At 36.5% G+C, this 26,643-nt stretch overlaps 1 protein-coding gene across 1 annotated transcript in view; it reads left to right on the top strand.

Annotated features, from left to right (window-relative positions):
* The window catches only part of LOC127858706 (hephaestin-like), a 47,319-nt gene that overhangs the window by 3,853 nt on the left and 16,823 nt on the right, over nucleotides 1–26,643 (top strand). Inside the window, exons 2-6 of the mRNA XM_052395936.1 lie at nucleotides 11,468–11,590; nucleotides 12,039–12,169; nucleotides 12,416–12,628; nucleotides 15,333–15,511; nucleotides 16,732–16,880. Coding sequence (XP_052251896.1) covers nucleotides 11,468–11,590; nucleotides 12,039–12,169; nucleotides 12,416–12,628; nucleotides 15,333–15,511; nucleotides 16,732–16,880 — 795 coding nt within the window. The remainder of the gene's footprint in view (nucleotides 1–11,467; nucleotides 11,591–12,038; nucleotides 12,170–12,415; nucleotides 12,629–15,332; nucleotides 15,512–16,731; nucleotides 16,881–26,643) is intronic.

The raw sequence follows: 26,643 nt of genomic DNA, 5'->3' as shown, positions 1-26,643 counted from the left end.
TTCTCAGCAGAAATAAAACAAAACTCGGTAAATTGTCAAATGATTCGAAATCCGAATTAAAGGTACCGCCAACCACGACGACGAAGAAAAGAAAAGTTGTAAAATACCATATTTTTTACAATTATTACTTTAAATTGGTTAAAATATCACGACTGGTATATTTCATTACTTGAAAAAGTTCATATTTTCAGTATGTTCGGTAATTAAATTTCGCGATGTGAAATCGCAAGTACATCGCGAAAATAGGTGACATAACGATAAACACACTATAAATAACGCAAGAAGATATCTCATTATATATATATAATTTAACTTTTTAAAGTAATGTATTATACCAGTCGTGGTATTTTAATCAATATAAACTAATAATTGTAAAAAAAATACAGTATTATTTTACAACTTTTCATATTCCGTCATTCGTGGTTGACGGTACCTTAAAGATTTGATGAATACCCTGAAAATTTTTCAAATAACGTATAAGGTTTTTATAAATCGTTTTCGACAAATGACAAAAATATTGATGATGATAAAGTATAAATTTAACTTTTTGGTAAGCACAGCGACCTCAAATTTTTTTTAAATAAAAATATGTTCTTGTCATTATCATTTAGCGTTCACCTACAAATTGAAAATAATTTACTGAATTTGAAAATAAAATGTGTATCCGGTCGTTAGTGTCTCCAAATTAAGATTAATGTGATTTTCGTTTGAAGTATCTTTGTTTACAACTTATACAATAATCTTATGTACGCTTTCATGTGGGAAATCTAAATTGGGATTTCTCTTCTCACGATCAGTGAAAAATAACAGTGCAAAAGGTTTATGCGTTTAAATGAATCTCATCGTTTATGACGCCTGATTTAATTTTATCTATTTACGACATTATTTTGACGCAAACGCGTTATTATTGTCGCTATTTAATTCTAATATAACTCCTTTATAAAATTAAACAAGCAGGTGGAAAAACAAAAAAGAACAAACATGTGTTTTCGTGTAAAGATAAAAAAATTCTGTCGAAATAACCTTGCAAAAGTCGCGAAAATGTTTTTTAATCGATCGTGAATTAAAATCGATAAACTTCTGAAAGCTATCAAATTTTCTCTCCCTATGTATAAGTAAATGTCAACACAACTTTTGAAGAACATGTTCAACCCTGGGATTTTCTTTAAGCTCGACTTTTATAGTTTCTTAGAAATTGCTCGAGGGATTTCATTCAAATGTAGAACATGTATTCCCCATATTTAAATGACCCGCCATGCCTACTATGTCTTATATACAATGTGAATCTCCCCTTTAAAATTATTAAAATACATACATTCAATTTTATTTTTTATACTTTTTTAAATACATTTACAAGCGCGATATATCATGTTTCACTTGAAGACGTCTCTCCGCCGCGCATTCAATCTGTCATTTCTCTTTAAGCAAAAGTATACATGAACGAATAAAAGGGATAATATAAGGTTAATATCGCGTTTATAACGCTTGTCATCGTTGACTAAATTGATAGGTTTATTCATTAACACCGCTGAAACGTTCATAGCTGCCGTAAAAAATATGTAAACGTCATTTTTAATTTATAGATGAAATGTTGCAATACTAAAAATGAGTCACATGCTCATGAAATCTTACATGTGATGTTTCATGTGTATCTCAATTTCTAATTGTCGTTTTTGACGATGCTGCTAAGCAGCTCGTCAAAGTTATCATACCATGAAAAATTCTTCACAATGGCGACCTATGTAAAAGACCGAGCCAGTCCGATTGAGATAGCTCGATTTTTCTAATCGGCATACCTCGCTGATAATCATTGATAAAGGTATAGGAAGCTCAGCTATAAATAGGACAGCATATTCTGGGAAAAAAAATTTAATAATAGTTTGAAAACGTTAATTTTAAATCAGTTATATTTAATCCATTAGTTGTTTATAGATCAATGAAATAACTATGCATTTTCTGTATTGTATTTTACATTTGTCGTGATTCAGTAAATAAATTGCGAATTAAAATGTGTATATAAATAAGCTTTCAACGCGATCATGAGTTCAAAGAAAACGATTTTTTTCGAACCTGCCACTTGTAAACGTTGTAGCAACTATGGTATATAACAGCATAATAGCTGTTTGACATCTGTGTCAGGTCGGACCTCAAAGACCTCGTGAAGAGGCCGGTAGGACCTGTAAATAAACTCTGATTTAAAAAAAATTGACATCTGTGAAACTCGCTCTTATCCGTACACATAGCATCATTATCTTAGGAAAGGAAACTACAATATATAAAGTTTGGTATGATATACACGTGAAATTAAAGAGCATGGTGTAATTAAAGAGCATGTCAAGTTTTGAATTTATATGCTGAAACGTAATGTTATAACCCACAAACGTTTTACTTAACAAAACGTTTTTTTTTAGATGAGTGGTTCAGAAAATACACGTCGAATATCTTTTTTTAAAGATATTTCTTGTTATATTTGATCGAGAATGTAACCCGCCTCCCAGTTTCGCTGAATGGATGAAGTTCCCCAAGGGTAATACTTCCCCGTACCCCCAAAGTTTTTTCGTACCCTACATTTTTCGTACCCATTTTTTTCGTACCCTAATTTTTGCTCGTACCCACATTTTATTTCGTACCCATTTTTTTTATCCTACCCAAATTATTTTTCGTAACAAAATCTTTTGTCGTACCCAATTTTTAAGGCATAATTTTTGTACCCACAATTTTCGTACCCATTGTTTTCCTACCCAAAATTTTCGTACCCACATACACAATTGTGGTGATGTAGTTAAACTTAAATATATGCTTTTATATCAATCCTCTTCAAAAGCATCGTCACAACAGTACTGTCAGTACTTTGATTTAAATACATGTGCTTCATATCAAGGCCATATGCTGTTTAGCGAGTAGATTTTTTTTATCTATCTGCATTGCATGCATGTCATGTTTATAATTATACACATTCACATGATGCCGAGCGTTTTTTTTTCTGGCGAGACCGATGTTTGAAGCATTTGTTTAACAAATAATTAAAACACAGTATCGGTTATTGGATTGTTCACAACACAGTACCGTATAAGCGGACGCAGCGTCCCTTGCTGTAATTTTAATGCAGTGAAACACTGATTTGGAAAATAAAATAACATATTTGATTCTTTCATAATCTTTTTGTTCTGTTTTCGGCGACGACTTTGCATTTAAATAGGGACTTGAACTCGGATCGTATAATATGCAATAAAAGCATGTGCAATTGACAGGGAATATGAAGGAAAGTTTTTAATGGACGAAGGCTGGGATGTTAATGGACACGGCCCATTTAATGCTTAGTTCTTCCAATATGCAAATGTTGAGCGCTGATCCGTTGGAACAAACTAGCGTCCTTACTCGAAGGTTGCACGCTCTATCCCCTGTTCAATCCGTTCGAACTTAGTCTATCGTATGATACGGTAAACCAAGGAGCAGTGCACAAGGTGTTTTATACCGGGCATTAAAAAATCCTAGATCGTCCCGGGCGTCTATTGAATCAAGGATTTATAAGTTCTATAAAGCACGCGTAAAAGGTACTTTCCCAATGGAGACAAAACTACAAAATTCCCAATTGCTATCTAAAAAATTACCAAAAGGAAGCAACAGTTGGTCAATTTCTTCCAAAAGTGCAACATCTTCAAGTGAACAAGTAAAACGAGCTCTGAAACTGAGCATTACAAGCCAAATTATATGTAACTATTTAATTGAATTCGCTGTAGGTTCCTGGTGAATTTGATACAAATCAACACGGACACATGTTTGTTTCACCAGCCGATCTACTTACAATATTGAACTAGAGATTGAAATCAGCAGGGTCCCAGAAGTCAATAGATTCTTTAATATGTGATAGGCCCGTACCTTTTTGGAAAACGCTTAAGTCCTACATTAAAGAAACGAGTAATGGAACCCGAGAAAAAAGAATTGTATAAAGAAAGAGAGAGGTAAACCATGGGCATAAATCGGTTTATATCGATGTGGAACAATATGTCAACATACCGTCGCTTACCAATCTATATAAATAGTGTCAGGGATCCAGTCTAAAACCTGGAAAACAATTGCTTGCATCGTTCTTGTGTATGATAAAGCATTTTTGTTCAGCACCACTGGCGTTCATTTATCGCACTCATAATTTGAGCCGGGTTCTGAGAAAAATGGGCATAATGCTTGGCGTAAAGTGTCGTCCCAGATTAGCCTGTGCAGTCTGCACGGGCTAATCAGGGACAACACTTTCCGCCTTAACTGGATTTTTGTGTAGAAGAGACTTCCTTCAAAAGAAAAATACCATAAAAACGGAAAGTGTCGTCCCTGATTAGCCTGTGCGGTCTGCTAATCTGGGATGACGCTTTACGCAAATGCATTAAGCCCCGTTTTCTCAGAGCGCGTCTCATTTACAATGTGTAAGTTTCCGTAACCTTCTTACTCTATATATAGTAAGTGCGTTTTTAAGTGTTAGTTTTCATTTTAAATGGTTTAGATGACGCATTGATGCCATTCTTAAGTGTTAAAATGTCAGTCTGTTGTTCAAGTACCATAAAAAATTAGTCAACATTAACGTTCTTGTCACCTTATTTCCTTCTTTTAATGTAGCACTGTTTAACATTGTATAACTATTACTCACCATATTTGAAGAATGGAATACATCTGCCAGATCACCAAACTATTCGCTCGCTGTTTTAATAGTTTCATGTTATTTTTTAAAGGAACTGTATAAATGAATGTATATTTCTTATATATGCGCGTATATGATTGAATGACGAAGATGATTTGGCCGTGAACAATGATACGTTTCTGATGTTTATTACGTTTTGTTAGACGGACATTTTGACGCAATATCCTCATTGCACAAGAAGCATTCAAACATCCAGTGAGCCAACTATTTTTGTAATGACACGTATTAAGGCTGAAAGTTAATGGATATATTGAGAAAAAAACACACACACACATACAAGTAACATGTACGTACGTGAACATACGGACTAACACGTGTTTATTGTTGTGCTATAATAAACTTGTACCTTGATTAATATACCATTTTGGATTTTTTGTGTGGGGGCGACTTGGGTCAGTATTACACATTATCTAGGGAAACATGCTGATCGCATTTTGGATGCAGGCTCGATGGTTCTCGCCACCTGGTAGATCCATTAGGCCGCCTATTAGCGGACCTGGTCGTTTGTCTTCCAGAGCGGGGGAGGAATGATGAAAGATGGAAATGTTCATAAGGTTTGTCTGAGGGGTTTTATTTGTAGAGAGAAAGTTCGCGTGATAAGTTTTGTGTGTCACGTCCTGTCATTGACCCCATAATGCACGATCATAAGATGTCACCTATTGAACGTTTATAGTAGGGCAATAGGTACATCCACTGGCATGATAAACATTGCGTTATTTGATTTATGATATTTGTCCCCACACATGTTTGTGAAGGTCACCGTGATGCAGTGCATTTGTTCTGAGCATCTTTCCAAACCCATAAAAAGCACCAGTCTCTTATAAAACGGACTGGGAAGTGTTTAAATATGCCACAAACAGCCGGCGCAATCGAGGTTATTTTTTTAACTTTAAACTCGTGTATATACATTCCAAATTGCGCTTAAAATTGTCTGCCATCAATATATCGCTACTCAATGTGCGTTTTTATGAAATGTCTTATAGGAAACGAAAACGTAGCTGACGAGAATATTATGACTAAGAAACAATTGAGACCAAATGTGTCTTGTTCTGTGAAAATTTGGCATAATGCATGTGCGTAAAGTGTCGTCTTTAATAGTATTTTGCGTTTAAAGGAAGTCTCTTTTTACCGAAAATTTAGTGGAAGCGGAAAGTGTCGTCCCTGATTAGCCTGTGCGGACTGCACAGGTATCTGGGACGACACTTTACGCACATGCATTATGCCCAGTTTTATGAGAACAAGACACATTTGTACAAGAAGTTATGTATTACTGTATGTAATACATGGTTAGTGACAATTCGGTTAATATTTTTAAACATTTAAAGCAATTATTGTATGTTGAAGAGGTAGTGAGAACAGGTTAATTTAATGCAGAGCGCTTAACATAATTAATGAGCTAATATTGGCCCGATATTCATGTATGCTAGTATCGTATCAGTAAGGAACAATCATACAGACATGTTTTTGTTCAGAGGTACACAGGCGACACACAACTAATATAACTTAGCTAAACTGTTCGAGCTTCGGATAGAATGGTACTCTCGAAAATGTAGTTCTAGAGAGTTGAATGCATTAAATACAATTACCAGTTATAAAAAATGGATCTGCGCAGCTGAATTGGTAACACACCTGATATTAACGTTTATCAACAAGTTTCATCTATTGTTATATGAAATATACCGAAAAATGAATGTTAAATGAATCATTATGTATGAGTGCATGGATGCCAAAAGTTGTAGAACAAATTGGTGTCCATGTATATTTACCAAAACAATCCAATAGTCTGTTACGCGGTGTTGGGGTACTTGCCATTCACAATCACGTGCCTTGTTTCCAGGACCATGTTGCAATACTTCCAATGACGACTCTTTTTAGCGTCAGTGCATTGATGTTGCTTATTGTTAACTATTATTCCATATTGAGATAAGAATCTTAAGTTTACCTAACTGGAATATTTCATTCAGAAAATGTGACCAGTTAAAGGGTCGCTCAGGCGTCTCGTTTTCAATGGCAGACTTCGATTGCAATACGACATGAGTCAATCCTCAACTGTACAATCTGTATGTTATACGTTGTGTCATTCATTGCATTTTAATGCTATACGTAATTGTTTTATTATCGCATGTCATGTTTCCATAAACGTGATCCCGAATACCATTAAATCATATGCTGTATGAGGCAATGCATCTGTTCAACATGCATATGTCATTGTACCAACACGCCCTGAGTATATATAATAATGTTGATTATTTACAAGATAAGTTAACCGATTATTGTATATTTTAGTACGTGTCCCTTTTGAACGTGTTTCATTGAAAAAACAGTAGATAAGGCCGCATATCTAACAGCTTCATTTAGTTCTGGGCCCGTATTCACCAACCGATTCTTAGACTTAAGAATAAAGAATACTTAGAACCAAGAAAAATGTGTTCAGTGTTAGAATATATACAGGCCTCCACTGGTGATTATGTCATAAACAAAATGTTCCATATGAAGAATAATATAGATAGAGATGTTTACTGAAGAGTTTGACTCATAATTAAAGAAATTATTGAATATTCTAATTTAAGTCTAAGAATTGTTTGGTGAATACGGACCTAGATGTTTGTTAAAAGAACAATTGTTGTCCCCTGCCGGTTTCACCGAAGGGGACTTATGGTCAGTCCGTCAGTCTGTCACACTTTTCTGGATCCTGCGATAACTTTAAAAGTTCTTCATATTTTTTTTATGAACCTTGGAACATGGACAGATGGCAACATGGAGATTATGCACGTCATTTCATTTTGTTCTTACGTCAATAATGTTGGTTGTTAAGGCAACACAAAGACTATAAATATAGCTGAAAATCGTGGATCCTGCACACTTTTCTGGATTCTGCGATCACTTTAATAGTTCCTCTTCCTCATGTTTTTTCATGAAACTTGAAACATGAGTAAATGGCAATATGGACATTATGCACGTCATTTCATTTTCTTCCTACGTCAAAAATTCTGGTTGCTATGGCAACAAATATAAAAAACTAATTCTGACATTGGTGGAGCCGGTACGGGACATATATTGCTTGGCATTAGTCTTGTTCAATATGCGTTTTTATATATATTCCCGAACAGTCTGAATAGGCGCATGCTATAGTAATCACTTGTTGTCGAGTTTGTGACGAACTATAACTTCGTGTGATAACTCAACGCTGCTATGAGGATATAATTGACTTTTGCTTGAGAGACGATCGCGATTACGTGGTTTGTTGTGGTAATTGTGCACAAGGCGCAAACAGATGGTCCTATTGTATTCGCTGGAACCACGATACCAAAGTGCGTTTTGACGATAACGAGAGCATATGACGATGTCCCAAGCATATGACGTTGGCATGCACGGCACTCGTGACATAAGTATATTAAAACAAGTGTGATAGTCGACCACATAATAATTTCAATGGCAATCGGCCCCCTTGCTCGGAATCAAGTAGGCAGTTGGTAGTATACTGGTTGAGGACTAACAGCCGATCAGGGACAAATAACCGTAAAAGTATATCATTGATTAAAATATGTTCCATTGGTTAAAAGAGCATTCATTTATAATTTAGTTAAACATTCTCATGAGAGATGCAAGTTTTGAAGTGTTTCTAGAAAATATATATGTATAAAAATTGCGGTTATTAACTTTTGTTTACATGTGTTTTATCAATTTTAGTTGGGGATTTCCACAAACGAGTGCGCATGCGTACACATTCAACAATCGGGAGGCCTGCTATGTCTTAAGCATTTCTTTCTTATAAATGAAATCGATAACGCCGTATTACTCCGGATAATTGTTCACTGTTTCAATTCAAATATTTTTTTCATGCTCTATAGCATGACACAAGTTTCAATAATCTATGTAAAACATAAATAAAATCCAACACAAATGTACGTGCTCTTAAAAAATGTCGTAATTTAAGAATATATTTATGTTATACACATATATTTGTGGTTAAAATCACGTCATTTTTCGAAAAATGTAAGTGTTTTAAAAATATTTAGTCATATAAATGTTGATTAAAAAAAATATTTTTGCGTTCAAAAATATATATGTTGAGAAAAATGTGCACGACGTTAAATCTTCAGTGTAAAAGTGTCCGTATTGGCTGTCGGACTCAATGCCAATTTCCACGACCCGAAGATCATAGGGTCCCTTACCACAAACAAATGCATGTCTGCCTCTCTGCTCATGAATGTATGTCCGTCACTCGATATGGCTGTTTATGCATGCCAATCTATTGTCAGTCTATGTATGTCTGTCTTTTTGTCGGTCTGTCTGCGTGATTTTATGTCCGTCTCTCGGTCTTTATTTTATGCATGTCCGTCTCTCGGTCTTTATTTTATGCATACCCATCTCTCGGTCTTTATTTTATGCATGCCCGTCTCTCGGTCTTTATTTTATGCATGCCAAGCTCTCGGTCTTTATTTTATGCATGCTCGTCTCTCGGTCTTTATGTTATGCATGCCCGTCTCTCGGTCTTTATTTTTTTCATACACGTATCTCGGTCTTTATGTTATGCATGCCCTTACTCGGTCTTTATTTTATGCACGCCAGTCTTTCGATCGGTCTTTGTTTAATGCACGCCCGTCTCTCGGTCTTTATTTTATGCACGCCCGTCTCTCGGTCTTTATTAAATGCATGTCCGTCTCTCGGTCTTTATTTTATGCACGCCAGTCTCTCGGTCTATATTTTATGCATGTCCGTCTCTCGGTCTTTATTGTATGCATGTCCGTCTCTCGGTCTTTATTTTTTTGCATACCCGTATCTCGGTCTCTATTTTATGCATACCCGTATCTCGGTCTCTATTTTATGCATACACGTATTTCGGTATTTATTTTATGCATGCCCGTCTCTCGGTCTGGGTGAGCATGTGCAATAAAGATTTACAATTTATGTTAAAAGTTCTGAATTAGATGTACATTTTGAATGTTTTTTTCGTGCAAAATATGGTTATTATAAACAGTTCTATTAAACTGTTCACCTATATTTGAGAATTTGAGGTCATGAGTGCGACGGAAATGTTAAACGAAACTTTTGCTATACGAAAGATATAATGAAATGTTTACGTCAGGAGTATCGCAAGTGGAAATTTATATTGTCCGCCTTAGTTTTGATGAACTACAATCAAATAACTGTCAATCTCAAAAATCATTCTCTCGTCAAGCAAGAGTTGCGTAAATGATTTTTTATTGGGACAACATTATGATGGGCATACACCTACATATGTCGGCTTTGACATTTATGAAGTAATAAAAAGGACTTTATGAGGACAATAATTATCCCAATCCAATAACGCATAATAAGCACATTACAATTTGACATCACTGTTTATGCTCAATAAATCGTATACTCATGGTCATTTAAATTGAACGTTTTTCGGCTACTGTCTCTTGCTCGATGTATCGATAATTAATGTGAACAGACCGAGCAAACGACCCTAATTGTCAGTAAACCAGGCCATCACCTGCTAACCATGGTTGAGCAAAGTGTAATCCACGCAAACGTGTGCGTTGATTTGTGCCAGACTAATTGAATATAAATAATATAATTATTCTATTTTTCTTTTTCCAATTCGCTTTGAAAAACGATGTTGTATCTTATATGTTGTTAATGTGAAATAATAGTGCATAGAACACTGTCTGACCGTAATTTGTATTTAACTCATACTGACTTTTTTAATACTAAGCAGTCTGTTGGATTTACTATTACCATACCCGAAGTTCATTGGCTTTTACAAACCTCATGTACACACGTTCCACGACTGAGAACATTAAAAAGCTCGAACTGTGATTAGTCTTGCGTAATGTTAGAATATATGTATCATATGTATTGCAGAATGACGTTCTCGTCTCGCGATAATTCGAACGCTTCTAACATACTTGACGACGACGTTTACAGCCGCCATACCTGTACCACGCAGACGTTGACACATGCTACTTAATATTAAACAGCAATCGATTAAATGTTTTTTCGTAGTTTGAGAATCGAACAACATGTAGTCACATGACGCGTCATAAAATTGCTGGCTACTGATTGGTTTAAATACTTGAATGGATTTATGAACACATGAAATGAGTTATTCTCCTTTTTTTAAATTTCATAGCATACGTTACATTAATTATGATGGCAATCTCAAGATTTCATTTTCTTGGATTTGATGTTTGCCACAAAAAATTCGAACCTACCGGTAACATTATTGCTATGTTTAAATTATGAACTGCTCTTTGTTAACACTATAATTGTACAGAGGTTCTTGTTGTTCATGCGGTTGGATCTGTCATTCTTTCGTATTGGTGAGTTTGCGACCTTCTTCAAAACCGCTTATACGCCAATAATATAAGGCAGAAATCATCTACCATGCAAACAGATTGTTCCCCTTAAATAACGTAAGTTTGCATATGTGTTGATGAAACATTATATATATAAAGCATGCATGGAGAAACAACCTGAGGTTACAATGCGGATCAGTCAGGGGAAGTTACAATGCCAAAAAAACCCTCAAAATATAAAAATATAGAGCAGTTGTGCAAGACTGTTATGCTGTTGGCAGATAACATGAAAATGTAGCGTGCACTGCCATCGTTCTTGTTTCTGTATTGCCTTTATGGAATTTGCAATTCAGAGTTTGAACCGTAACAGTAACCTGTGAGACCCAGATAGTTGTTGGTCTTGTGCGTGCTACTCGTTTGAATGTTACACAATAAGCAATGTATTGTTTTAACGTGTGTTTTGATTTTGCCTTCTTGTTTCTTCTTTCAGCGAAGCTGATCTCAAAATTAAAGCAGGAAAAGACAGAATAGGAAGTAAATATTTGAAAGCGATCTATAAACAGTACACAGACGCAACGTTTTCACACGAAATATTCAAGCCTGCATATATGGGGTAAGATTTCTGGAAAATTTATTAATATAAGCAATCCTCGTAGTGTCACAAAATTTAACGACAACAACAAAACACTCGTTGCAACGCTTTATAATTTTAAGGTTTTTAAATCGTCAAAAGATGCATGTAATGAATATACTAGTAATATAGCATGATAAATGTTCAGTATTACTGTTTCCTCTTAAATATCATAACTTCAACGAAAATTTGCGAATCTGAAACTTTTTTTTTATAATTTTGTCATTTTACCAAACGTGAAAGATCCCTTTAATCTTGGAATATAAAAACTACGACATTATGAGACTTTTTCAACGCATCACACATATTATATGTATTTATTCCACATACCGCATGCAATTTCGTAAAATGTATTCTACCGTCGTTTTATGGAATGCATTGTCAATTAAAGGTTCTTAATCTGGTGAACTTTAAAAACCGTGTATTTCAGGTATGTTGGACCCGTTATAAAGGGCGAGATTGGAGATTTGATCATCATCACATTTAGAAACATGGCGACACAAATTAAAGCCAATTTAAGTATTCATCCACACGGTCTATTTTATACGAAATCCCACGAAGGTACGAACTATTTTATTTGATGCTTTAACCCCATTATATATTTTACAAAATAGCAAACACAAAAACAGAAGTGAGAATTCAAAAATATATTGTTAAATTGAAATTATTGATAGTGCAGTTATTCAATAAAATAAACTTGAAACATACATATGTTTAATCGTCAACACACGGGTTTGGACATTCGCTTTCACTCGGTTCCTTTTAACTTATAACGCAGGTGAACACGTCTATAAATCGCTCTTACAGGTGCCCTTTACCTCGACGGCGAAAGCGGTACTGTTAAACACGATGACGGCGTACCGCTGAACGGCATGTTTCAGTACGTCTGGAACATCACAGACAACTTCGCCCCGACGGCAGACGACGACGCGTGCATACCCTGGGGCTACCACTCGCACGTGGACTCAATGGTCGACATCGAGACCGGACTTGTCGGTGTCCTACTGACCTGTAAACCAGGTTTGTTATCAGGGGCATTATCATCAGGTGCATCATCATCATCATCAACATCATCATCATCATCACCATCATCATCATCATCGTCATCGCAAAAATCATCATCATCATAACCAGTAACAGCAGCATTAGCTCCATCAACGTCATCATCGTTTAAGTCATCAGCACCATAATTATTGTCGTCGCCAACATTTCGTGCTCCAGAGTTATTATCCCCGCCGATTTTTTTTTCGGAGGGGATATAGTAATTGGTCCTGTCCGTCTGTCCGTCCGTCTGTCCGTCCGGCTGAAACTTTGTCCGGAGCATAACTCCAAATCTATTCAATGGAGTTACTTTAAACTTAGAATATAAACAGATGGCAACTAGGAGAAGTGCAGTGACCAAGAACCATAACTCTATCTACCTTAGTTTTTGAATTATCTCCCCTTTTATAAAACTTTAAAGTAAATTTTTGTCCGGAGCATAACTCTAAATATACTACAGGGAATTACTTGAAAATTGAAATATAAACAGATGGCAACTAGTAAAAGTGCAGTGACCAAGAACCACAACTCTATCTACCTTTCTTTTTGAATTATCTCCCCTTTTATATGATTTTAAAGTAATTTTTTGTCCGGAGCATAACTCTAAATCTACTAAAGGGATTTACTTGAAACTTGAAATATAAAGAGATGGCAACTAGCAGAAGTGCAGTGACGAAGAACCACAACTCTATCTACCTTAGTTTTTGAATTATCTCCCCTTTTATATAATTTAAAGTACATTTTTGTCCAGAGCATAACTCTAAATCTACTGAAGGGATTTACTTGAAACTTGAAATATAAACAGATGGCAACTAGGAAAATTTCAGTAACCAAGAACTATTACTCTATCTACCTTACATTTTGAATTATTTTCCCTTTTATATAATTTTAAAATAAATTTTTGTCCGGAGCATAACTCTAAATATACTGAAGGGATTTACTTGAAACTTGAAATATAAACAGATGGCAAGTAGAAAAACTGCAGTGACTAAGAACCATAACTCTATCTACCTTAGTTATTGAATTGTCTCCCCTTTTATATAACTTTAAAGTAAATTTTGTCCGGAGCATTACTCTAAATCTACTAAAGGGATTTACTTGAAACTTGAAATATAAACATATGGCAACTAGGAGAAGTGCAGTGACCAAGAACCACAACTCTATCTACCTTAGTTTTTGAATTATCTCCCCTTTTATATGATTTTAAAGTAATTTTTTGTCCGGAGCATAACTCTAAATCTACTGAAGGGATTTACTTGAAACTTGAAATATAAACAGATGGCAACTAGCAAAGGTGCAGTGACCAAGAACCACAACTATTTCTACCTTAGTTTTTGAATTATCTCCCCTTTTATATAATTTTAAAGTACGATTTTGTCCGGAGCATAACTCTAAATCTACTGAAGGGATTTACTTGAAACTTGTAATATAAACAGATGGCAACTAGGAGAAGTGCAGTGACCAAGAACCATAACTCTATCTACCTTAGTTTTTGAATTATCTTCCCTTTTATATAATTTTAAAATAAATTTTTGACCGGAGCATAACTCTAAATCTACTGAAGGGATTTACTTGAAACTAGAAATATAAACAGATGGCAAGTAGGAAAACTGCAGTGACTAAGAACCATAACTCTTTCTACCTTAGTTTTGAATTGTCTTCCCTTTTATTTAACTTAAAAGTAAATTTTGTCCGGAGCATAACTCTTAATCTACTGAAGGGATTTACTTGAAACTTGAAATATAAACATATGGCAACTAGGAGAAGTGCAGTGACCAAGAACCATAACTCTATCTACCTTAGTTTTTGAATTATCTCCCCTTTTATATAATTTTACAGAAATTTTTTGTCCGGAGCATAACTCTAAATCTACTGAAGGGATTTACTTGAAACTTAAACAGATGGCAAGTAGGAAAAGTGCAGTGACTAAGAACCATAACTCTATCTACTTTAGTGTTTGAATTATATCCCTTTATTTAATTTTAATATTATTCTACTCTCTAAAACAAATGTTGTCATACAAGCAAACACATTTCGGCGGGGATTTGGCACTACTGTGACAAGCTCTTGTTATAATTTAGAAATGATATTATAATGAGCTGCGGTTGTCATGAGACATTGCTCCATATAAACATTTATTTGCTGTAGTTACACATTCAGAAGAGTGTTGCATATTTTTCTTATTTTTATTACATAATTTTTCACTTTAAAATTTAAAAACATCAAACAATTATTAATTAAAAAGTTAAGCAACTATCTATCATTTTTGATTGTGATGCATTTTACACATATTACACTGAAGGATCGACTAGGTATATGTGAAATGTACATGCGCATTTAGTCAATGTCAAAGAAACTAATATTAAAGCAACAACAAAAAATTACCTTCTGGATGATGCGTTTTGAATGACCAAATAAATTTAGTTATGTTACATCTCATGTAATTTATCTCTTATCTATATTTAAAGAGCGTTCAGTTCATTTGTAATTGTTATTGATCGAAGAGAGTTCAAGTCAATTGTATTAATAGCTGATTCCCTCGTTTATAAAATATATAAAAAAACGCTCAGCAAAGAAAAATGGTAAGGTTGTTAGAAGATAACGGCACAAGAGACCATATTTTTTCAAGTAAATAAACATTATTTATTCGCTGAATGTAAGATTTTCCGGTTCCATATATCAGGAACGCTGTCATCAACGGGACTCCGTAAAGACGTCGAGCACGAGTTGTTCTTTTACACTGAGATCACGGACGAGAGTAAGAGTCACTATATCAACCTGAACCTGCGGCGCTGCCAGGACCCGCGCCTGTGTCTGCAGCTCCTTCATAGCAAGGATAAGGAGTTCAAGCACAGCAATCAAGTAAGAACGCGGGAGTTGGGCCGATGTATCTATGATTTCAGCTTAAAAGTCTTCTTTACGCGCTTAGTTTTAACCTTCTTCATTTACACACCCACCCCACTTAACCCATTTATGCCTAGTGGACATTCTTCTAGATTGGATCAATTTATTTCCAAAATTAGGGATGTCTAGTATATTTATTTCTATATTAAGAATATTTCTTACAGAAATTTCTTTAAGCAAACAGCACAGACCCTGATGAGACGCCGCATCATGCGGCATCTCATTGGGGTCTACGCTGTTTGCCAATGCCTTTTCTTCTAGACGCTATGCATAAATGGGTTAACCTTCTTCATTTACACTCCCACCCCACTTCAACACATACAAACATTTTATGATGTGTCTATTTACTGTTCTATGTAGGAGTTCTTTTAATCAGGGTTTTCATGATGGTCTGTCCAAAGGGAATAATTTTCTGTGATTTGGGCAACTATGAAATGTCTCATCATCATCAGCCATCTTGTTTACTAGCTGACTGAACGATGGCTTATTGAAACTTGTATGGGTTGCAATGACTTACTTATCAGTAAGTTGATGTCCCAAGAAGGGTGCCAGTACACAAGTTGCAGTTCCCCATATTAGGGAAGGGGAGGGAGTTGGGGTGATATTTCTACCTTTCACTTTTTTTAATGGGTAAAACAAACAGGCTTAACAATCCTTTCATGGCATAATAAAATCTCTCATATTGTTTCCGCTTGAACTTAAATATGAGTTTGCTGTTTCGTATGATGCAATCTCGTCAGGGTACGTCTGTATTTCCATAGGTCGACAGTGCGATATTTTTTGTTCATGGTCGATGGGCATATCGTGTAATAATGAGCCGTTTTCAATAGCCGTGTTATCTGCGTATGCTGTTGATCTGAAACAATGCATTCTGGATAAATGTAGATTTGCACATTATATGGACGAAAGCTTTACAATGCTGCTTTTACCGTTTGAAAAATAATTCCCAAATTCATTTTCAAATGTTAAGATCTTAAAGTGCAAACTTCTATCTCGTCGAGGATTGGACATTACAAATATCTAAACTTGACAGGAAAGCACAAGTTAAGCAACTATCAGTTACAAGCATATGTATGGCACACCAACGTGCATTAGTTCTTGCATATCATAAAACGGCGACAACCAAACAAACAAACACAAGAAGGCCTGTGTATATGCACCGGTATATATATTTCCAGTTCAGTCATATTAACGGCTACGTGTACGGTAACATGCCGGGCCTGGACGTGTGTGAGGGCGAGGAGGTGGCAATCTACATCTTCGCGCTTGGCAACGGCTACCACACCATGCAGATCTACGGGCAGACCTTTGTGCAGCGGAAACATCGGTTAGTCATGTAGCGCGGCTAACATGCAATACTGATAGATTAATATAAATAACCCAGAAGGCGTGTTGACCCGGAATAGCAATATAAGCCCGAGAGATTTAGCTTTAGGTTTAGAACATGTAATTGCTTGTGTTTAAGTCCTCGCCGAGATTTTTGGCAATGTCCCTTTACCTGTCTTAAACTAGTATTCGAACCTAAATCGCGCAATCTCAGTGTTTGTCCGATCTGGTTTGTCCAATGATTTGAAAGTATCGACTGAATTATATAACTTGGGTTACTGTCTACATTGGCAAACTTGGGTTACTGTCTACATTGGCAATATAAAGCAATTTAAGTATTTTATAATGATCCCACTACATTTTTTGTTCTGTAAACAAGACTGACACGTATTGAACTTTGAATAACAAACATAATTAATTGAAAACCCCAACAGGTAACTATATCAACTTAAGGATTTTACGGTGTCCATGTTGTTCTTTTGGTTGTTATCCATGATAATTTATGCAATTTTTGTCATGCAGTATAGAGTTATTACACAAACGTAACTTATAATGTCTGTTGTTCAAGAAAAGATTGTTTTCGTCCTGCTTATGGGATGAGACAAATCTCTGTGTTTCATTTTGTAATCGTGAACATCAGTCACTCACAAATTGCAGTCATATGCCAGTTATAACGTAGACACACATTCCCAAAAATAACATTATTATAACATAATCTTTACAATTTGATTCACATCGTCGTATAAATCTTAGCTGCAATGCTGACTTTAAGCGTTGTCTGAGAACATGAACTGTATTCTATATTTCTCGTCAATTTCTTACATTCCGTAGAATTAAGTGTGCTGCTCATTTCGTACTATTAATATCTTGATTACACAAAAACAAAGTTTTCATCAACGATTTAATACAGCTTCGAAGTGATTAAAGTTAAAAAAAAAATCAGATCTGTTTCGAAGTTGTTATCCCCGTCAAATGTATTAGTCCGAAGCTTTCGAAAAGCAGACTAGATAAATATTGCTATTTTATTACTACTTCTAAAACCCAAATTAGACTGTGTTGTTATATGACCAGAAACAACAAATCAAATTTAAAGCAAGATGCATATTTTCACAGGATAAGGTTTACGATAACACAGCAATTACGCAAATCTGCGAACATGTCCCTCTAACGTTTTTGCCTGTTTAGTAACGAGCGTTTGGTTGATTGAGTGCCGCAAGGAATGGTCGATCAATTAAACACAAAAAACACCAGAATTCTGATGTATAAGGTAGTCTTTCGAATCTCCTGTTAGAAATTTACATGCTTCGTATGTGAGAATGTATGTCAGCGTCGTAGCCACGCTGAGGCACACCGGCTAAAATTTGCAGAGAAATGTTGAGATTACAAGGAAAAAAAGGAAAATTTATGTCAAAGAATAAAATCTATATAGGAAATTGAGGCAATTTAATGAATGATACAATGATATTCACAAATAATTATTGTCATTAAGTACAATTAGTTCATGTTGAGGCAGATAATTATTTCTATTTAATAACTTCAATTGATGCCAAAATGGCTCAGCAAAATGATTTGGAAAATCCGTATATTGAACAAAGCTTCACACTGTACACTTCGATGATATAATCATGGTGGACAACGGAACGTACCGAGCTAGAATCGGGTGTTTTACGGCCAGGTCTGGGTCTATTTTGGACTAGACACACTAAGGGTGGTTGGCGTTTTCGGCTTTATTGGTATTCTCCTCTTTATGGCCGGCGTCGAGTTAAATCCGGGACCGTTTCAGGTGGTAATAATCTTTGTTTACATTAGAATTTTCAAATTATGATATCCCGCGTATTAAACTTTTTGGATATAAAGAAGTTAAAGTATTTTCTTTTTAATAGTCAATGTAGTTGATGATAGAAAGAACTGACAGAAAATGATGACGTGCTAAAACAAAATTTTACAAAAGAAAATTGAAAAAAATGGCCAACAACTTTACTGATTTAACTTAAATATTTGTACTCCTCATGAAAATCAATATGTCCCTGTGACGCAATCGATAACGCGTCAGACTCTGAATCCATTGACCACTATTATATTGTCACTGCGTTGGTTCGAACCCCAGTAGATTCGGTTTTTTTCCCCAAATACTTTAAACACCGTTTATGGTTACATAATTTAAAATTGACAATAAACTTGTAGCAGATTTTTTTGTTAACTTTATTGATACTTAACGGTCATATATAGCGTCCACGATTCCGATAATTTAGGTATAAAATGTGGTTTAAATGGCCTTTAAAACGCACCAGAGACGTTATTGGTATAAAAAATATTTCCGGGGAGGGATGTCCCCGAACCCCTCTAGAATGAGACCTAAGATACTGCCTCGGCTAAAATTTGGGTTTTTCTACGCCATTGTATGTGTTTAGACGGTTTTGACAATTGGTTAATGTGAATCACCGTCTTTTTTTCACTTGTCGATATGCATTAACGACGTATTTTAAACCGACGTTTTATTTAGAAGGCAACAGTAACCATACGTCGTGTCATGTGTGGTTATTAAAGGCTTCTAACGTCATACGTGCGTTATTCCGCGCGTGTGTAGCCAGTTATAAGATGCACTGTCGGACCGTATTTGGTACAAAAACGAATATGTACAAGTTTGTACCATATTCGGCCGAATATGGTACAACTGTCTAATTGTACCATATACGTATCTGCAGTTTTGGGGTAAAATGCCTGACCGAATATGGTACAAACTTGTACCATATTCGGATGAAAAATGTACCACATTCGTTCCGAATATGATACACACTCATCATCGTAATCATCATCATCATCGTTATCTCATCATCATCATCATCATCATCATCATCGTTATCTCATCATCATCATCATCATCATCATCATCATCATCATCATCACATCAATTATCAACACCCCAATGATCATCATCGTTGTTATCTTTACCAACACCACCATCATCATCACCATCAAAACCAACATCATCATATCCATTATCATGATCGTAATGGTGATCACAAAATTTTTTTTTGTGATGATAATGACAGCGATGTTTTCGGTCGATAATGAGGATGTTGTGATGATGATGACGACGATGAGAATATCATCATCATCATCGGCCAATAAACATCGCCATCATCATCATCACAAATATTTTGTTATCATCATCATCATTATCATCATCGTCGGCCGATAAACATCGCCGTCATCATCATCTAAAAACTTATAATCATCATTATAACCATCATCATCGTCCGATAAACATCGCTGTCATCATCATCCCAAAACGTTTGTTATCATCATCATCATCATCATTATCATCATCATCATCATCATCACCACAATCATCAAACCCCAATCATCATAACCACTGTCATCATCATCACCACCACCATCATCATCACAATTTTTTTACCATCATCATCATCATCACAAATGTTTTGTCATCATCATCATCACATATTCATTTTACATTTTGTATTTTATAATTTGTTTCATTCAAGAGATTCAACAAACTTGTACTTTTTTCATTTATTGGTATACTGACAGGATTTTTCAAAGTAATATTGAAGAACATAGAACAGCATTTAAATTTTAATCCAACTGTAGCATTTTGACAAGACATAATATACATATATACATTCATTTTAGTAGCAGCCAAAATATCCAAAATGTGCTTCGTAAAAAGTTACCAGTAAATGAGCAAATGACAACAAATTTCCGGTAGAAGAACATAATCATCAATCACAAAAATAACATAACAGGTTTCCAAACACCGATATACATGTATATTTCACCTGTAATGTCTGTACATGACATCTATGATATCATACCAACCGATTCCACTAACACGCAAACGCAGCCATGCGTTTGCCCATTTTGGCCCCTTGATGATTTCTTTTATTGCCGAAATAAGACCGCTGTTTCTGCCCGCTCTTGTTAATAGGAAACGAACGCTAACAGGATTTCTGTTACTAGTATCTAGTCCAATATCCGGCCGAATGTAAATTCTAGGTGTTTGCAAACTCATTGACCTTATTAAATCTCTAAAGGGTTTGCCGACCTTCGCCAACACAAACTGGATTGACGGGTTTGATTGTATGCAGAACTTAAAAATTTCAACTTGAATGTGAAGTGGTAACATCAGAAATGGAAAAGTCGTTCGCTTCTGTGCCCTCCTATTGTTTATCATATCTTGAAGCTCTTTCAGGGCTGAACACACAGAGACGTCACCGTTGTCGCCAGAGTCACCGTTGTCGCCGGAGTCACCGTTGTCGCCAGACGCAGCGTTGTCGCCGGAGTCACCGTTGTCGCCGGAGTCACCGTTGTCGCTGGAGTCACCGTTGTCGCCGGAGTCACCGTTGTCGCAAGAGTCACCGTTGTCGCCAGACGCAGCATTGTCGCCAGATGCAGTGTTGTCGCCAGACGCAGCGTTGTCGCCGGAGTCACCGTTGTCGCCAGACGCAGCGTTGTCGCCGGAGTCACCGTTGTCGCCGGAGTCACCGTTGTCGCTGGAGTCACCGTTGTCGCCGGAGTCACCGTTGTCGCAAGAGTCACCGTTGTCGCCAGACGCAGCGTTGTCGCCAGATGCAGTGTTGTCGCCAGACGCAGCGGTGTCGCCGGAGTCACCGTTGTCGCCAGAGTCACCGTTGTCGCCAGACGCAGCGTTGTCGCCTGACGCAGCGTTGTCGCCAGACGCAGCGCTGTCGCCAGAGTCACCGTTGTCATACGACTGTTCTAAGCGTGATATTATGTCCTTGTACACGCGTTGATTGATACGGATACTAACGTAATGCATGCCAAATCCTTCTGGGAAATACCCCAATGCAATTGTTCCAACATCACCATCGAACTTTCCATCTGCTGCAGGGTTTTCATTAGGAGGCGGCCGGCGGCCAATTTGACCGCCTCAAATGTAATTCAGGCCGGCTCAAATTCGGAAAGAAAATTTTAAAAAAATATCGGCAAATTTTAACGACGATGACAAGATATTTAGTATTCGTTATTATACTAACTGTCTGAAACGGAAGTAAACAACCTTAACCGATATATGTTAACTGCTTTCTCATTGGTCGTATCGATATAATTGTCCAATCGCGGAGCGGGTAACGAGACTGTACGACTTTGATTCAAGGTCACAAACTGTGACAAAGTCAACAATTGGATATGTCAAAAAAAAAGAAAAATAAACGACTTTTTCGTTTGTGTTTCGAGTAAGAACGATAGTTCTCTGTTGAAGTTATCTTGTTCCAGTTTTGTTAACGTTTATCATTTACTGGCACCTCCGGATAAATGCACTTTCCTGCTACACTTACATTTCGTTTTTTATTCGATTTTCGACAGATTTCGTTGATGTTTGTTTTTTTCTGCGGAGTTTTGACCCTCCGAGCGGTAAGTTGATTTATTTGTTACCACATTTTACAGGAGGGTGAGTCTTTCATTAGGATAAATGAAACTCTCGAGCCCCAAACTCTCCTGATTTTTTCATGATTAAGGTCGGACTTGGTTGGCTTAAATGCTAAATATATTGAATTGGCACTGCAATGTTAAGCTATGTCCAAATTTGTATTTAAAAAAAATGGCCCAAAGAAGATTCCTCAGCAAAATATTTAAATCCTAAGATTGCATCAGCTGGGGCAACCTATGCCCGATTTTTTTCCCAAATAATTGCTGAAGTTAATCAAATAAAAACAATCTTATGTCAACAGGCACACAATCTTTATAAACTGAATAATCAATTATTTCAGAAAAAGACGGTCATTGTGTACTCTTAACACAGTATTACTAAAAATGTTCAGGTATTTGCTCATAAAATGCTTCAGTATTATTGTTTTAATTATTGTGGTGTTTATCAGACTTTATTTTTCTTAAGGTAATTTACTCCTTTGGTAATATTATTTGAATTGCTAGTCACATACTCTTGGTAAAATGGGATCGTGTTAAGTAGAGGTTAATTATATTGAATGTTATTGTTTGACATGTGATAAAGATGTTTACAGTTTGTACTGTTTCTTCTTATTAGCAATAACTACTTGTGGACTAGTCATTTAAATTGGTTTAGTTATATATTTTGAAATGGCATTGTCATTATTGGAAGTTACAACTTATTAAATGTTAAAATTTCCAGTGAATGTTTAATTCAGATTTTCATTAAAACTGTAAAGAATACATGTTATGTACTGCACAGAAATTATACATTAAGCTAGGGCCCGGGCCCTTCGCCCCCGACGGGGACATTCCACCTCAGACCCATGCATCTACATGAAAATTTAAAGAAATAGATTGTGATATTTGCTAGCCAAAGTATTTTTTTCTGTTTTGAATCTCTTAAAAATACAGGTGTCTTAAAGCTCAGGAGAAGCGATTTCTTTGTTTCAAATAAGTTAAATTGCAGGTGCTTCCGGGGGCCTCTGGCACCCTGGACCCCTGTCCAGGGTGTGCCCTGAACCCACCGTGGGCCCTATCGGCACCCAGATTTTATTTTCAGGATTTCAAATTTGGGACAATTGACACCCCTGAGAGTTGATGTAACCTGAGGACTTAACAATTCACATTAACATCCTCTATTTTAACTGAGGAAAATCATGTAAAATATGTGCTCAAAATCGCTCAGAATTTGGCACCTTTATTAAAAAAAAATTCAGGGGGGCATGCCCCCGGACCCCCCTAGCAGGTTGGCCTCCTCAAATAACTCAAAAGCCTGCTACAAAGAATCCTAATGAAAACCCTGCTGCTGACACAATTGATGAGTGTTCTAGTCCTCGGGTAGAAACTACCAGGCACTGCAAATTATATTCTCTCATAAGTGCAATGAGCGTGAGGTTGTCGCCGTATGTCCCATTCTTAGACATATTCTTAACGTATTCATCAAATGTTTCATCATAGACAAAAGTTTCATAGAAATATCTGTTTTCTACAATGTGATGGACTGCTTCCTTACGTAAAGCATCTACGTCTTTGTATATACCAATTTTACCAAGTTGATGCGATATAGCAGCAAATTGACAATTTCCATCCGGATTTGGGTCCATGGCAATATTCACCCCATCCAACAACTGCAGATTTTCATGGTGTGTTAAAACATGATAGTACTTAGTTCTGTGATTTTGTTTCTCTGAGCGGTTCTGTTTTAATGAATGTTTTTTAATTTTTCGTTGTTTCTCTAACGCAACAGTTAGGCTAGTCATGTTTTCGACCCCAACCGATTTGCTTACGAATCCAAGTTCGGGTTTGTTCGGTACTTGAAATGACACGATATAAACACCATTTCGTTTTACTTTTTCTACCTTGCCTTCGATAACATATCTTTTGGTTGGCACCCTGGATTTTCGAAAGGGATAGCGAATTTATACTGTCTCTCCTACTTTGTACTTGCTTGGGGAAGTTGCGTTTTTCAACAGCGACCTGTAAGCCTTTTTATTTGCTCGCCGTATGGTTTTCTTTATTTCACGAGAACTATGACGTTCTTTGGTAAAAACATGACTTCTTCCGTAGTAGGCTTCAAAGGGCGTGAGACCCCCAAGAACTCGTTTGAAACTTGTGTTTATGGCATAGGCTAAATCTTGAAGCCCTTCGACCCAGTTAAATCCACGTTTACTTTTTGTTGCAAATAGAATCTTGGCCTTTATAACACTGTTTGACCTTTCACACTTGCCCTGTGATTGAGGATGATACGGCCTACTATTGATCATTTTGATGTTGTACTTGTTCAACAAAAGTTTCATACTAGGGCCTTTAAATTCCAGTCCGTTGTCACATTGGATGATGTCAGGGGCAAGGTTAACCATCAACACGTCCTCTAATGCCTTTGCAACTTCACGCGAACTCTTCGTTTTCAGGGGTTTTGGCATAACGTACCTAGAATAAACGTCCACGACTTGTAGAATATAACTGTATGTGGACCCCTTGTAGCTAACACTTTGATTTTTCATGTTTATGTCAATCTGCCATCTTTTGCCTGGTTCCTCTTCTGTAATTGTCTTTGGCTTTGGCTTGTTTGTAAATCTCGGATACTTCTCATGGTAATACTTGCTATTGTACAGTATTTCAAGGATAGCTTGTTCCGAGAACCCCGTGTAATTTACTTTCAGTTTGTTGTAAATAACCCTTGCTCCACATCCTTTGTTTTCCATGAACATCTTCTCAACAAATCTAGGAAGATCTTCTTTCACAAGGACTTGCTTTCCGCCACACAATAAAGAACCCCGGTCACCAAGCTCGAAGTCCTTACGTTTTCTAATCATGGCCAAACAATTATTCTCTTCAGGTGTCCGTTTCTTCACAGGGACATCGAACGATCCGTTTAAACATCTGACAATAATGTCGTACTTCGACCTGGGCAAGCACCCTAATTGCTTCCTTTTTCTCCTAATTGCTTCCTTCATCTGAAATAATATAATAAGTTATTATACATTTATACTTCATTAGTTAATAGAGCTTGTATTGAACACCGCGTGTCGAAAACGAATGTCTCACGACATGAGCTGAGCTAAAATCACTCGTCTGATAGCTCCGCTAAAATTTACAATCCGAACTTCCGGGCAATATGCGCAATGAAAGTAGCAAGTACTTCATGTAAAGTTTCATTGAAATCCAACCGAATTCAAATTCAGGGGAAAAATAGCGGGCAAACTTATGGCGGTCAACGGACAAACGGTCTGTAGAAACCAATGCTACGTGGATGGAAGGGATATAAAGAAGGGGCCCTGGGGGCCTAGGTCGCTCACCAGAAGTCACGACTAGGCAGGGTTCGAAGGTCAAAGACCTATAAACTCCATAAAATTTAAAATGTTCAAATCTACAGATTACAGGAGCTCGATCTGATTTTGGTGGAAAATACACTTTCGAAAAAATGACTGTAGCTTAAATATTTTAGCAGTTTAGGAGTTACGCACCCGGAAGGAATGCCACGGACAATTGGATAGACGGACGGACAACTGCAAATGCACTCTGAGGGGGGGGGGGGGGGGCATAAAACATAAAAATCAATGCATGTTAAAACATCAATGCATATTAAGACAACTGAAAATTAAAATTATGTACAGTACTTACTGTCAAGAATTCTTTTGAAGTTTGAAGAAAGTTTGGATTTCAATTCTTTCTAGTCGAAAATCACAACTTTTCTTGCCGACCGCCAAGTCAAATATGGTTACTGACTTCTGAGTAAGACTCGTGTGCAAAATTCCCGCCTTTTTAAAGCGGCACGTTATCAAAGAAAAAATCGGAAACTTCAAAGCTTTGTCGGCTTCTCAACAATATGACGTCGGAACGACAAATCAACTTTACAAAGTAATGTTTAGGAATACAGTCACACCTGTCTAAAGCAGCCAGTCAAACATCCTTATTTTTGGAGAGATATATTCATTTAAAAGAGCTCAAAATCTCTTAAATCGGATTTTGGTGAAAATACACTTTCGAAAAAAAAAGTTTTAAAAATTTGAAAATTGCTATTAATGATCTCCACGAAAGTATCTGGCCCGCCCGGGAATCGAACCCAGGCCGCCTGCGTGCCAATCTGACGCGCAACCGACTGAGCTAGTCGGCGAAACAGTTACACAACCAGCAAAATCCATGTAAAGTGTGGTTAGGTTAGCTGTTTCTGTTACTGCTAGTTACGACGACGACGACGACGACGACGACGACGATGATGATGATGATGATGATGATGATGATGATGATGATACTTTTGTCACTTCCAATATTAGGTTAATACAATGTATTTGAGTTTGAAAAAAAGTTTACACATCGGCAGACTATTT

This window comes from Dreissena polymorpha, chromosome 14, assembly GCF_020536995.1.
Source record: "Dreissena polymorpha isolate Duluth1 chromosome 14, UMN_Dpol_1.0, whole genome shotgun sequence".
Classification (NCBI taxonomy): Eukaryota; Metazoa; Mollusca; class Bivalvia; order Myida; family Dreissenidae; genus Dreissena; species Dreissena polymorpha.
The sequence above is the reverse complement of the archived record's forward strand: the minus strand, read 5'-3'. Positions and strand labels throughout refer to the sequence as shown.